Here is a 15,602-nt window from a genome sequence, read left to right as displayed (position 1 = left end):
TTTAAAAGAAGCCAAGATGAACAGAGCTGGGATCAGGAAAGACTTTGCTACCTACCCCGGTGTCATCCTGGGGACGGTTAAGAATAGCGTATTTTTGAATGTGCCTGATGCAAATCTAGCTGTGAAGTGTACAACTAGGGCACAAGTGCTGCCACTGAATGGGTGGGTGTGTGTGGGGCACAATTTTTGGAAAAAAGGGAGACTCCGCTTGGAGTAACCCTTGCTTGCTGTGTTTTTAAAAGAAGCCAAGATGAACAGAGCTGGGATCAGGAAAGACTTTGCTACCTACCCCGGTGTCATCCTGGGGACGGTTAAGAATAGCGTATTTTTGAATGTGCTTGATGCAAATCTAGCTGTGAAGTGTACAACTAGGGCACAAGTGCTGCCACTGAATGGGTGGGTGTGTGTGGGGCACAATTTTTTGAAAAAAGGGAGACTCCGCTTCGAGTAACCCTTGCTTGCTGTGTTTTTAAAAGAAGCCAAGATGAACAGAGCTGGGATCAGGAAAGACTTTGCTACCTACCCCGGTGTCATCCTGGGGACGGTTAAGAATAGCGTATTTTTGAATGTGCTTGATGCAAATCAAAACATCCTGTTTGCAACTAGGGCACAAGTGCTGCCACTGATGGGGTGGGTGTCTGTGTGGCCCAATTTTTTGAAAAAAGGGAGACTCCGCTTGGAGTAAGCCTTGCTTACATTGTTTTTCAAAGAAGCCAAGATGAACAAGTCATGGTTCAGCAAAGACTTTGCTACCTACCCCGGTGTCATCCTGGGGACGGTTAAGAATAGCGTATTTTTGAATGTGCTTGATGCAAATCTAGCTGTGAAGTGTACAACTAGGGCACAAGTGCTGCCACTGAATGGGTGGGTGTGTGTGGGACACAATTTTTGGAAAAAAGGGAGACTTCGCTTGGAGTAACCCTTGCTTGCTGTGTTTTTAAAAGAAGCCAAGATGAACAGAGCTGGGATCAGGAAAGACTTTGCTACCTACCCCGGTGTCATCCTGGGGACGGTTAAGAATAGCGTATTTTTGAATGTGCTTGATGCAAATCAAAACATCCTGTTTGCAACTAGGGCACAAGTGCTGCCACTGATGGGGTGGGTGTCTGTGTGGCCCAATTTTTTGAAAAAAGGGAGACTCCGCTTGGAGTAACCCTTGCTTACATTGTTTTTCAAAGAAGCCAAGATGAACAAGTCATGGTTCAGCAAAGACTTTGCTACCTACCCCGGTGTCATCCTGGGGACGGTTAAGAATAGCGTATTTTTGAATGTGCTTGATGCAAATCTAGCTGTGAAGTGTACAACTAGGGCACAAGTGCTGCCACTGAATGGGTGGGTGTGTGTGGGGCACAATTTTTGGAAAAAAGGGAGACTTCGCTTGGAGTAACCCTTGCTTACATTGTTTTTAAAAGAAGCCAAGATGAACAAGTCATGGTTCAGCAAAGACTTTATCTACCTACCCCGGTGTCATGCTGGGGACGGTTAATTATGGCGTATTTTTGAATGTGCTTGATGCAAATCAAAACATCCTGTTTGCAACTAGGGCCCAAGTGCTGCCACTGATGGGGTGGGTGTCTGTGTGGCCCAATTTTTTGAAAAAAGGGAGACTCCGCTTGGAGTAACCTTTGCTTGCTGTGTTTTTAAAAGAAGCCAAGATGAACAGAGCTGGGATCAGGAAAGACTTTGCTACCTACCCCGGTGTCATCCTGGGGACGGTTAAGAATAGCGTATTTTTGAATGTGCTTGATGCAAATCTAGCTGTGAAGTGTACAACTAGGGCACAAGTGCTGCCACTGAATGGGTGGGTGTGTGTGGGGCACAATTTTTGGAAAAAAGGGAGACTCCGCTTGGAGTAACCCTTGCTTGCTGTGTTTTTAAAAGAAGCCAAGATGAACAGAGCTGGGATCAGGAAAGACTTTGCTACCTACCCCGGTGTCATCCTGGGGACGGTTAAGAATAGCGTATTTTTGAATGTGCCTGATGCAAATCTAGCTGTGAAGTGTACAACTAGGGCACAAGTGCTGCCACTGAATGGGTGGGTGTGTGTGGGGCACAATTTTTGGAAAAAAGGGAGACTCCGCTTGGAGTAACCCTTGCTTGCTGTGTTTTTAAAAGAAGCCAAGATGAACAGAGCTGGGATCAGGAAAGACTTTGCTACCTACCCCGGTGTCATCCTGGGGACGGTTAAGAATAGCGTATTTTTGAATGTGCTTGATGCAAATCTAGCTGTGAAGTGTACAACTAGGGCACAAGTGCTGCCACTGAATGGGTGGGTGTGTGTGGGGCACAATTTTTTGAAAAAAGGGAGACTCCGCTTCGAGTAACCCTTGCTTGCTGTGTTTTTAAAAGAAGCCAAGATGAACAGAGCTGGGATCAGGAAAGACTTTGCTACCTACCCCGGTGTCATCCTGGGGACGGTTAAGAATAGCGTATTTTTGAATGTGCTTGATGCAAATCAAAACATCCTGTTTGCAACTAGGGCACAAGTGCTGCCACTGATGGGGTGGGTGTCTGTGTGGCCCAATTTTTTGAAAAAAGGGAGACTCCGCTTGGAGTAAGCCTTGCTTACATTGTTTTTCAAAGAAGCCAAGATGAACAAGTCATGGTTCAGCAAAGACTTTGCTACCTACCCCGGTGTCATCCTGGGGACGGTTAAGAATAGCGTATTTTTGAATGTGCTTGATGCAAATCTAGCTGTGAAGTGTACAACTAGGGCACAAGTGCTGCCACTGAATGGGTGGGTGTGTGTGGGGCACAATTTTTGGAAAAAAGGGAGACTTCGCTTGGAGTAACCCTTGCTTACATTGTTTTTAAAAGAAGCCAAGATGAACAGAGCTGGGATCAGGAAAGACTTTGCTACCTACCCCGGTGTCATCCTGGGGACGGTTAAGAATAGCGTATTTTTGAATGTGCTTGATGCAAATCTAGCTGTGAAGTGTAGAACTAGGGCACAAGTGCTGCCACTGAATGGGTGGGTGTGTGTGGGGCACAATTTTTGGAAAAAAAGGGAGACTCCGCTTGGAGTAACCTTGCGGTGTTTTACATGATTTTAGAAGGGCATGCCATGCCTATATCTGTGTCTCATCCTCTTTTTCCTCGTAACGCTGTTTTGTTTTCACATGAGAGTTTGTTCTTGTCACTTTCTCATGTGTTTGTGTTGTGAGTTGTTTTTCACCTTTTGGACACCTTTGAGGGTGTTTTCTAGGTGTTTTTCTGTGTTTGTGATTGCCTGCCATTGTTTGCTATGCAGTTCGAGTTCGGTTCGTCGAACGTTCGACGAGCCGAACTCGAACGGGACCTCCGTTCGGCGAACCGACCTCGAGCCGAACCGGGACCGGTTCGCTCATCTCTAGTCTTAACCGCTCACCCAGATTTTTTAAGATTTAATTGCTATATTTTGTTTGTTATAAAATAAAATAATATTTGTTAACTTGTTATGTTTTTCCTTATGTGAATATATGATTCCATTTACTCTGTAGGATTCATATTTAATCTTGGAGTTCTTCCTTATATATGTGGATATTTATCCTTTTGGTGCACATGGCCCCTTTTCTTTGATATCCATCCTTCATGTTTGGAAGACTATGATTAAACCTTCTTTCCTATAGATGTAGAGGATGCCCCCTTGTCCCCTTCGCAGGCCTAGGTGTAAATAGATCATTAGGAAGGTCTCTGTACTGTCCCTTCATATATTTGAACATTATAACAAGATTACCCCAAGCCTTCATTTTCTAAATTGAATAAACCTATGTTTGATAACCTGGGGAGCTAGGACAATCTTCCTTTGAAACAGTTTTGCATATGATCATTGAATATACAATATTTTCTTATCCACAATGGATGGAAGTGCAAATAAAATAATTGTTCTCATCATTCTTTGATTATTATGAGTAGCACAGTGGGTCAGGTAGCTCAGTGGTTAGCACTGCAGTCTTGCAGCACTGAGGCCCTGGGTTAAAATCCCACCAAGGACAACATCTGCAAGGAGTTTGTATGTTCTCCCAGTATTTGTGTTGATTTTTTCTGGCTATTCCACTTTTCTCTCACACTTTAAAGACATCCTGAGAGGGAACTTAGATTGTTTGACCCCAATGGGGACAACGATGGTAAGGTTGTGGAATTATATTTCTATTTTTTTATTCATTTTTCTTATATAAAGCAAAAATTAATAAATAATAAAATTTGTGGTGGTAGTTCCTGATCCTCTAAATTGAGAATAATAAGAGATTATTTATTATAATAAACAAATGAGAACATCTGATCTGAATGATACATTTTGAAAGGTTGCTGTACATTTTTTGAACTATCGTGTAGTTAGCAACTTGAGATTAAATGTGTGGTCTACCTGACTGGCAAATATGGTAAGATTATAATTAGGGATGATCGAATATCACAAATATTCGGCAATATTCGGATTCGCGAATATCCGACGAATAGGTCTTCGCTATGCGAAGATTCGATGCCCAATGTAAGTCTATGGGAAGCCTGAATAGTTCCAAATAGCAACTATTCGGGCTTCCCATAGACTTACATTGCGCATTGAATATGCACAAATAGTCGAATAGCGGCGATCTATTCGGCGAATATGGGCGATACCGAATATTTGAGGTATTTAATCATCCCTAATTATGATCAATCTCTTCCAATATTTTATATTTTACTTGTAACTTTTATACTAGTTTTGGTCGAAATCTATAAAGTTTTCTATATATTTTAGTGCAGGAAAAATTCGATTATCTGTTTTAATTAAAGAAGTGTTTATTACACCATCATGGACACTGGACAAAGCTATGACACTTTCATCAGCAAACTGGTGATAGTAAAGGGGGTTTACACGCAACGACATCGCTAACGAGATGTCGTTGGAGTCACAGAATTCGTGACGCACATCCGGCCTCGTTAGCGACGTTGGTGCGTGTGAAACGTACGAATGACCGCTAGCGATCAAAAATACTCACCTTATCGTTGATCGTTGACACGTCATTCTAACCCCAAATATTGTTGCTCTTGCAGGATGCAGGTTGTTCGTCGTTCCTGAGGCAACACACATCGTTACGTGTGACACCCCAGAAATGACGAACAACACCTTACCTGCGTCCTAAGGCAATGAGGTGGGCGTCACTTTCTTCCGGCTGCTCTCCGCCACTCCGCTTCTATTGGACGGCTGCCGTGTGGCATCGCTGTGACGCCGCACAAACTGCCCCCTTAGAAAGGAGGCGGTTCGCCGGCCACAGCGACGTCACTAGGCACGTAAGTACGTGTGACGGATCCTAGCGATGTTGTGTGCCACGAGCAGCGATTTGCCCGTGATGCACAACCGAAGGGGGTGGTTGCTTTCACCACAATGTCGCTCCATGTAAAGCAGCCTTAAGGCCCCTTTCACACATTTTTTTTGCCATCAGTCACAATACGTTACATTTTGAAAAAAACGGATGCAGCGCTGGATCTGTTTTTTGTTATTGACATGTACTAGCGACGGATGGCCTTACGTTTCATTCATCACTTGATGGATCCGTCAAAAAATGTTTGTCCATCAGACGTAGATGACGTCCACAGTAATGTTTTTGTTTGCGTCAAAAAAACATCACCGTCCGATGTTTGTTAGAATGGAAGCCTATGGGCACATGATCCATTGTAAACCGTCAAATGACGAATTCCGGCGATGGATCCGATTATTTTAACTGAGCATGTGCAGATGTGTAAATTTCCTGCTGGTCAGAAAAAAAAAAAAAAATAAATCTTTATTTTTATATAGCGCTAACATATTCTGCAGTGCTTTACATACATTAGGAACACTGTCCCCATTGGGGCTCACAATCTAAATTCCCTATCTGTATGTCTTTGGAGTGTGGGAGGACACCCACGCAAACATGGGGAATACATACAAACTCTTTGCAGATGGTGTTCTTGGTGGGACTTGAGCCCAGGACCCCAGCACTGCAAGACTGCAGTGCTAACCACTGAGCCACCGTGCTGCCCACAAGGCTCTCTCTCTCTGACATAGGTTTTCCTAGCAAATAATAACCTTTGGCATGAAAAAAGTAGTACGATGGATCAGTTTTTTATAGGGATCCGTCGCATCAATTTTACCACTAAATCCGACGGATCCATCGCATCAGTCACAAAACGGATTGTGACTGATAGAAAAAAACTGATGTGTGAAAGGGGCCTAAGATGGAACTAATGGAGCCCTATCAACTTTCCTTAGCATTAAAATATAGTTTTCCTTCTATTCTGTGAACCCTCTTTGATATTTGGATGAATTTTGGTGAAGGGGGGGAGGCAATACATACAACTGATGTTTGATTTTTTTTCCTACATTTATAAATTTACATTTGCAATAGAATAGTGTGACAAGTTAGACTGCGATAAAATGTACATGTTCAGGTATCTTTGGATGTAGAATGGATCTAAGGATTATCCTTGCTTTATTTACAAGAACTAACATCTAGGCACATTCCTCATCTACACGTGGTGTTTTGTGAATCACTCATCTGCAAGGACAAAGGACAAAAAACAAGCAAGAACAATAAAAAGCTGCATCAAAGTACCGTCCGTCAAGGTTGGTTGCTCTCACTGCCGCATATATTTTTGTTTTCAATGGCAATCCAGTGCTAGGAATTAGCAATTGCTGGCTGTAGGTTGAATCCTGCAATTGTAAACAGCATTGACATGAAATAATCATCAGAACAATGGCATAGTTGGCTCTGTGAAGTAATGCATGGTACAAATCACGAGCAATGCTTCTAAATAAAATGAATGCTGGTATAAGGTTAGATTGAAAGTGTGCGCTGACATGTAGTTCCTTTGCTTTCCTTGGTGTCAGCTTATTATTTCTGAAATAAATACCCACATCGCTCATGTCATATAGCATCATGTTTCCTTGAATCTTGGCTTGTGTTCTCTTTCTTTCCTTGTCTGTTTTACTGAATATCACATAATATAGTATAATTCATACAAAAACCCTTCAAGGGGCAGTGCCTCATTGATGAACTGACTTCCTATTCTTACCCAATCTGTCAAATGGTTGAAATGATGATACTTAAAGAAGTCATCCTTTAGGCCTAAAACACACTTTCGCAAAAAAAAGTACGTGTCTTACGGTCCGTTTTTCGGGTCCGTGTTCCGTTTTTTAGGGGCGTTTCTCCGGTACGTATGGCATCCGTGTGATGGCGTATGCGAGCCGTGTGTGCGTGTGGAATGTCCGTATTGACATAAAATACGTACGTGTGCTGTCCGTGTGCTGTCCGTTTTTAAAGGCCCGCATTCTTACCCAATTAACGATTTTAATCATTCATCATGAGATCCTGGTGTTGTTGTTTGCTTTCAATTGACCTGATAGATTGGAAACAAGTGTTGCAGATTTTGTGATGAAAAACAGACACGGACGATACGTGCTGAACACGGACATACTCCGTGTGCGGTCCGTGCAGGCACGGACCCATAGACTAAAGCGGGTCCGTGCCTGCGTGCTGCCGGCCAAAAACGGACATGACGTCCGTGTAGAAAAACGCACACACGTACTTACCACACGGACACATGTTCCATGTGATTTTACATACGTGTGCCATCTACCATTGAATAACATGGGTCTTCTTGTCTCCGTGTCTCTGGTACGTGCAAATACGTACCGCACACGTACAAAAAAAAACGGATGTGTGTTGCGGGTCTTAAAGGGAGTCTGTCTGTAAGATCAATCTTCCTAAGCTGTTTGGGCATGTAAGTCATAGGAAACTGAATAAAATTACACCTTGAGATCCGAAATCTGATGCCTTATTTCAGAAAAATCTACATTTGTTCCTATATGTAAATGAGCTGTTCTAGGCTATGGGCTGGACACAGAATTCCCTGATAATCTGCCTTCAGAGCTTACTTTCATTAATAGGTGGAGTTAGCAGTGTGAGACTTAACCAACACAGAACAGTAGAACTGAACTTTGTCTTTTTACAAAAATGTTAGCAGCTGCAGCTGTCACAGCTCTGCTGTATTGCAACAGTATTGCAGCACTGTTCTGCCTGAGTGATGGAAGCAGAACCTGAGAGGAACCTGCAGATGTGTCAGTTATAATCTCACATAGCTCTGCAGTGAGGTCAGGAGAGCAGAGAGCAACCATCGCATCTAACACGGACAATGCCTTCTTTTATTTAAAATAAGCCCTGGAGGCAGATTCTCTGGGAGATCAGGGTCCGGCCCATAGCCTAGAACAGCTTATTTACATATAAGAAAAACATGGATTTCTCTGGAATAAGAGATCTGATTGCAGATACCAAGCTACCATTTTATTCAACTATCTATGTCCTACATGCCCATAGAGATGGTGTAGGAGGGTTCACCCTACTGACATATTCCCTTTAAATTGCATTTGTCCATCCATGCATGATTGATAATAAATGTACGGTTGCTGGGATTTAAGCCGAGGCCCCACTCTCTAACAGGAGACTGAAAAGCACCTGTGGGAATGTAGCAGTTGAGAGCATGTGCAACTAACACTCCTATAGACAGTGAATAAAACAGTGGTTGTGGATAAACTCTTCCACTCTAATCAGGCAAATAAATTTGAAAATGAAGAAAAAATTACAGCTTCTAAAATTCCAAAAGTTTCTTAAAAAAATTGATATTAAAATCATGATTAAAGCAACGCGTTTCAAACACTACAATGTGTTTGAAAAGCGTTGCATTTATCATGATTATAAGTTTTTTTTTTTTTTTAAAAAAACTTTTGGTATTTTAGAAGCTGGAATTTTTTCTTCATTTCTGGACATCCACGTTTGGTTCAACAAACATTCCTTGCTTCAATTGAGTCAGTAGGTGAGCTGGGTTTTCGTTATGTTTTCCCATTCTTGAGATAAATTTGGAACTACATTTTGTATAATTCTGGAGATCAATCAATCATATTTTTATCACCTATTTTGTAAAAAATACATACAGTACAGACCAAAAGTTTGGACACACCTCATTCAAACAGTTTTCTTTATTTTCTGGACTTTGAAAATTGTAGATTCACATTGAAGGCATCAAAACTTTGAATTAAAACATGTGGAATGAAATACTTAAAAAAGTGTGAAACAACTGAAAATATGTCTAATATTCTAGGTTCTTCAAAGTAGCCACCTTTTGCTTTCATTACTACTTTGCACACTCTTGGCATTCTCTTGATGAGCTTCAAGAGGTAGTCACCAGAAAAGGTTTTCCAACAGTCTTGAAGGAGTTTACAGAGATGCTTAGCACTCGTTGACCCTTTTGCCTTCACTCTGCGGTCCAGCTCACCCCAAACCATCTCGATTGGGTTCAGGTCTGGTGACTGTGGAGGCCAGGTCATCTGACGTAGCACTTCATCACTCTTCGTCTTAGTCAAATAGCCCTTACAAAGCCTGGAGGTGTGTTTGGGGTCATTGTCCTGTTGAAAAATAAATGATGGTCCAACAAAACGCAAACCAGATGGAATAGCATGCTGCTACAAGATGCTGTGGTAGGCATGCTGGTTTTGTATGCCTTCAATTTTGAATAAATCCCCAACAGTGTCCCCAGCAAAGCACTGGCACACCATCATACCTCCTACTCCATGCTTCACGATGGGAACCAGCCATGTATAGTCCATCCTTTTACCTTTTCTACAAAGACACGGTGGTTGGCTCCAAAGATCTCAAATTTGGACTCATCAGACCAAGCACAGATTTCCACTGGTCTAATGTCCATTCCTTGTGTTCTTTAGCCCAAACAAGTCTCTTCTGTTTGTTGCCTGTCCTTAGCAGTGCTTTCCTAGCAGCTATTTTACCATGAAGGCCTGCTGCACAAAGTCCCCTCTTAACAGTTGTTCTAAAGATGTGTAGGTGTGTCCAAACTTTTGGTCTGTACTGTATACAAGATTTTGTGCACATCAACCGGGTTTTGCAGAGCCCCGTTTTGAATGGACCAGATGTGCTCATTCTTGGCTTTGGCTCTATTTATTGTCTTTTGGACTGTATTAAATATCCAACCTTCTCCAACAGTTTCATAGACCATAAATGGAACAGAGGTCAATCAGTGAACCTCCTGTCTATACAAGAGGGGCTTTGTACAGCCCAGTTCTTGGGATGCAGTGCCTAATTCTCCTTATCGCTAGGTGTAGGACTCCCTAGTAGATAGGGGATAGCTTTCAATTCTGGGAATATGCCTTTAACAATTCAGAGAAACAATCCTCTGTGATCATAACATGGAAGAATGCAAAATAGGCAAATATACAAACCATCCATACACTGCAATTAAAGTTAAATATAATGGGGATGTTTTGAACAGTGCTAACTTGAGAAAAGTCACAAAAATACTTCAAATTTAGCAAAACTATGATGCGATGTTTTAAAAAGTCACATTTTATGTGATGAACTGTGTAACCACAATGATTGATGGGGACCATTTTGGCCACATTGTATTACACCTGCTTTCAACAGTGACATGATGTGATGTCAAGATGAAACAACCCTTTATGTAAAAGATGTCATCTTGTAGCTATTGCAGCCTGGAGACTAACAATTCCATTGAGCTGCTTGTGTTGTCTGCTTTTCTTTTTGCCGGGAGTGAGAGCAACAATGTAGCTATACTTCAATTCCTTTCACTCTGATAAAAAACGGCACAGAAGATGTTTTATTTTGTACCGGAGCATACTGGTTACAAAAGCCAACAAATAGAACAAGAAAACATATTGTTTCTACTTACATTATAGAGAAGTAAATTCAAGGTGCTGATGAATGTACCATTCCCATCTCTTACAGAAATAGCTGCTGAAGATCTGCATTTAAAAGCATTCTCCATTAAAATCGATTCTATTATGTACAGTAATGAACATTACCTTCAGTATTTTCCCTGGTCTGTTTATAGATTAAATACAATTTGATTCTGGCATTTTTATATTTAGTGACAATACAACAAAATCATATTTATATATAAGTGAAGCATATTAAAAGATAGAATAAAAATGTCAGTGTATTAAATGGTCTGAGCGTCATGAATGGTAGACTGAAATTAACATGTCAACACACACAATGAGATTTGACGCCTGCGAGTCACACGTTATGATTTCAGATGGTAATGTGGCTGCAAATTTATTAAATTGGTGATTGGACAATGAGATATTTTTGCAATTACGCCCAGGGATGTAATGAAAGATTGGGAGACAAAGGACCTTTGCATTTTGAAAATAATTTTTCAAGCTGATTAGAACATTTCTATAAGCCGCAGGTAATTTTTTACAAAGTCTATTAGATGATTAACAGGGAAGACATGTTAATGGCAGCTGATCCTGAATTTTGTGATTACTTGCTGCTTTGTCACATTGACAATGAAGTTGACAGCAAAAGCCACTAAAGATAAAATATCAAATGCCGTTCAATGCACAAGACATTTAAGAAAACAGTTTACATATGCAAAGTCTAAAGACACACTATTAATAAACCCACGTGAAAAAACTTGTTCTGGTTTTTATAATTGTTATTACATGGACATTGTATGAATCCAAGTCACCACTCGTGTTTATTTCTAAGTCATAACTGTCTTGAATGTATATGTGATGCTGATATACATGTGACATTGACATATATATCGAGAACATTCTGAACTCATTAATTACAGCAAATACCCTTCTTCCATCAAAATAAGACCTACCCCAAAAATAAGCCCTAGCATGATTTTACAGGATTTTTGCAGTGTACTTGAAATATAAGCTCTACTCTAAAAATAAGCTATTGTTACAGTTAGGGCTGATATTAGGGGGGAGTCAACTGCCCAATTTCTCAAGACCCTCGCTCTCTTAGGTACCCCAGCAGTTTTAATCTGAAGTTAAAATTGTTTAATCAAAGGTGTCTTAATGTGCAGGAGTCTTAAAGAACTGAATGGGAGACAGGGGATACAAGGCTGCCATTAGGGAGAAGGGAGGCAACTGGGCAATTTCAGAAGACCCCCAGCATTTATATCCTGATGATAACACTGCTTCAGGATCTTTTTGACATCATGTAATGTGACTAGATTGTCAGCAAAAGGTCTCTGAATTGAAGGAATCTAAAGCTGAAGAGTAGACAAGCTAGTATGTGTGTTGATGATACAAAAAAAGATAGATTAATAAATAGATAATAGATAGAGAATACATTCATGATAAATTGAGGATAGATAGATAGATAGATAGATAGATAGATAGATAGATAGATAGATAGATAGATAGATAGAGGGATAGAGCATCTTGTCCCCTAATGAAGATCTGAAAACATTCCATTCAAAACGTACTTTGGGCTTGTGTGAGGTTCTTGCTTCCTGAGACCAGCCGGTGACTATTACGGCATTGCCATCCTCACCTCATATCATCACTTTGTGGGTACGAAATTTGTCATCATGTGGACTCTGACTTTGCATTGCCAGAAATCACACTATGTGAAAGAGATATTTTAATGCAATAGCTATAGGTTTGAATGTCCTACCTACACCTGATCTGTTATTATGTGATGTGTTGTATATGTTATGAAATGGTGGGGTGGCTATATCTCGCCCGGTTTGATCTTGGTTTTTAACTTTGTTACAATTTTTAAAACAAATAAATTTGTAATGATTTTTGCACTTTAAAAACTCTTTTGTCCTTCTCTCTCCAAAATATGCTTTTGAGTTTGTGCTACATGTGGGGTTTCAGTACCACTTGGACCCACAGTAGTATTATTTGTATGGCTATACAGAGCCTTTTCTTAATATAGGCTATAATTTAGTTAGAGTGTCTCAGAAAAAATATATGCGCAAATATACTCAGCTTTTTACTTACATATTATCTGATAGAGAGGAGCAAATCGATTCAAGATGATTGTCAAGAATCCAAATTTTTTTGTAATTTGTTTTCGGCAAATTCAGCAAATTGGCACCTAACAGGCCACTAATTTGTTAGATACTTAAAGGCTTAAAAGAGTTTTGAAAAAACTCTTAAACTCTTCCCTCTTCAGTCTCCCTGTCCCACCAGCGGGGTGTTCCCTTCACTAAGCCTACACATAACCAAATGAGGTGCAGTGACAATGAAAGGAACACTCAGCTAAAAGGAAGCTAGCAGATGGAAGAACCAATTGGATTAGTAGTGAAACAGTATGTGGAGGGCTGAAGACAGGTGACAATAAGATATTTTTAACCCCCTCCCAGAGAATTAAACTCACAGAGTGGATCTCAACCTTGAAATGAAACATTTCACCAATTTTTAACTAAGTTCACTGCATTTATATAATTCTTTAACTGAATAAAAGGATTCTAATTGCAATTTTCCATAAAATAATTTAAATACAGTATATTCTTAAAGGAAAAATGTTATAATCAAAACATCACTTACTGTTTAAATCAAAATTTTATGTTAACGAGAATCTGTCAATAAGATCAACTTTCTCCACAAGCGCAAATAGAGGCAAGCAGGTCTTTGAAAGCTAAATCCATCAACACTTTTATATATCCTATCTGTTGGTACATTCCTGAGAAATTAGCGTTTTAAGTCACATGTAAATGAGGGGTAATTGCTCTGGATGTGACAGAGTATTTAACAAGCCTCTGCTTCCTAAGCTTGTTTTTCTGCCCAGCACCAGCTTCTTTAGCTTGATTGATAGCTCGCAGTCTAATTTCTCTGCCTGGAGCCTGATGTCAAATAGACAGTGAGCTATCATTCAATCTAAATAGGTTGGTGCTTGGCGGGGAGACAACCTGGGGTGGAAGAGGCTAATACTCCAAATAGGTAAAAAATTATTCTAATGGCCATACCCTCATAAAGTATAAAGATAACATGAATAGGGATATTTCTCATCCTCCCAGTAACTGTAATTCAGAGTGACACTGGAACTGCCCCTTAGTGCTTCCCCATTCTTCTGGTATGTTACATCACATAACAGGGGTTGTGGCCTGTTCCTGGTTGCTAATAGCTACCAGTCCCTAGATAATATCTCCTTCTGATCTGTTTCAGAGCAGGAGGCGAGGTGGAGGCATGGTTTGCTCCATGCTATTAGTAACAGTCAGCTCCCTGATAACTGCAGTCCAAAAACAGGGGTATAGTGGGTACATGGCCACACCCATTGTTCTTGGACAGCAGGGAAGCAGATATTATCAGGGGGCTGGATGTTACTACCAGTATGGAGCAGACCCCCTATTATGTGATGTAACATCCAAGAAGGGAGGGGGAGCAACAAAAAGCAGCTCCAGTGTTACAGTGAATTTCAGGTAGTGTGAGGTTTAGGAACAGCCCTATGGATGTCATATTCATAGTTTATGAAGGTATGGTAATTAGGATATTTTTTTATCTTTTCAGAATAAACCTTTAAATGCTATGTAAGTACATTAAGTAGCTCTGTAAGTAACACACAACTGGAAACAGGATCTCTACCCCTACAACATGCTGCTCTGAGATTATGTGGCAAAAACCTGGTGACAGATTTACTTTAATGCCTCAGTTGCAAATTAATTAAAATTAAAAGTTATCATGAATACAGCAACAGATAAAACCTTTACCTTATTAAGTAATATAACATGCTTTTACATATTTGAAATGTATACTTACGAAGCAAGTTGGGTGTTGTTAACCAAATACTCCAATGGATAACTGCAGCTGAACTTGTACAAAAGTCCAGGCAAATAACTAATAATTGTTGGAGGGTCTGGCGTGTCTATATATCCTGAAATATTTCCTATTTGTACCATTGATATATTTCCATAAGCATTGATGCCTGGTGCAGTTGATACCTGTTAGTGAGTTACCGCAAAAGAAAAAGCATTTTAAATAGTTCACAAAGTGGCTAAGAGACAACATAAGCTGAGAAACGTCTGCATTGATTTTAGTAGCACAATAGCAATATAGTGTAGTTCATGTGTATTTAAATAATAGTTTCAGAATACATGAATTTGATTATAGATTAGAAAGATAGATACAAGACATCTATAAAAAGTTATATATGTGTATATATATATATATATATATATATATATATATACAGTACAGACCAAAGGTTTGGACACACATTCTCATTCAAAGCGTTTTCTTTATTTTCATGACTCTAAAATTTGCAGAATCACATTAAAGACATCAAAACTATGAATGAAAACATGTGGAATGAAATACTTAAAAAAGTGTGAAACAACTGAAAATATGTCTTATATTCTAGGTTCTTCAAAGTAGCCACCTTTTGCTTTGATTACTGCTTTGAACACTCTTGGCATTCTCTTGATGAGCTTCAAGAGGTAGTCACCGGAAATGTTTTTCCAACTGTCTTGAAGGAGTTCCCAGAGATGCTTAGCACTTGTTGGCCCTTTTGCCTTCACTCTGCGGTCTAGCTCACCCCAAACCATCTCGATTGGGTTCAGGTCTGGTGACTGTGGAGGCCAGGTCATCTGGCTAGCACCCCATCACTCTCCTTCTGAGTCAAATAGCCCTTACACAGCCTGGAGGTGTGTTTGGGGTCATTGTCCTGTTGAAAAATAAATGATGGTCCAACTAAACGCAAATGGAATAGCATGCCGCTGCAAGAGGCTGTGGTAGGCATGCTGGTTCAGTATGCCTTCAATTTTGAATAAATCCCTAACAGTGTCACCAGGAAAGTACCCCACACCATCACACCTCCTCCTCCATGCTT

At 40.3% G+C, this 15,602-nt stretch overlaps 1 protein-coding gene across 1 annotated transcript in view; it reads right to left on the bottom strand.

The window, feature by feature from the left end:
• Window positions 1-15,602, bottom strand: part of LOC142290334 (zona pellucida-like domain-containing protein 1) — a 249,459-nt gene that overhangs the window by 164,396 nt on the left and 69,461 nt on the right. The window contains exons 3-5 of the mRNA XM_075334296.1: window positions 14,534-14,715; window positions 10,693-10,765; window positions 6,552-6,649 (exon numbers count right to left, since the gene is read on the bottom strand). Coding sequence (XP_075190411.1) covers window positions 6,552-6,649; window positions 10,693-10,765; window positions 14,534-14,715 — 353 coding nt within the window. The remainder of the gene's footprint in view (window positions 1-6,551; window positions 6,650-10,692; window positions 10,766-14,533; window positions 14,716-15,602) is intronic.

The sequence above is a fragment of the Anomaloglossus baeobatrachus genome, chromosome 2, assembly GCF_048569485.1.
Source record: "Anomaloglossus baeobatrachus isolate aAnoBae1 chromosome 2, aAnoBae1.hap1, whole genome shotgun sequence".
NCBI classification, from domain to species: Eukaryota; Metazoa; Chordata; class Amphibia; order Anura; family Aromobatidae; genus Anomaloglossus; species Anomaloglossus baeobatrachus.
The sequence above is the reverse complement of the archived record's forward strand: the minus strand, read 5'-3'. Positions and strand labels throughout refer to the sequence as shown.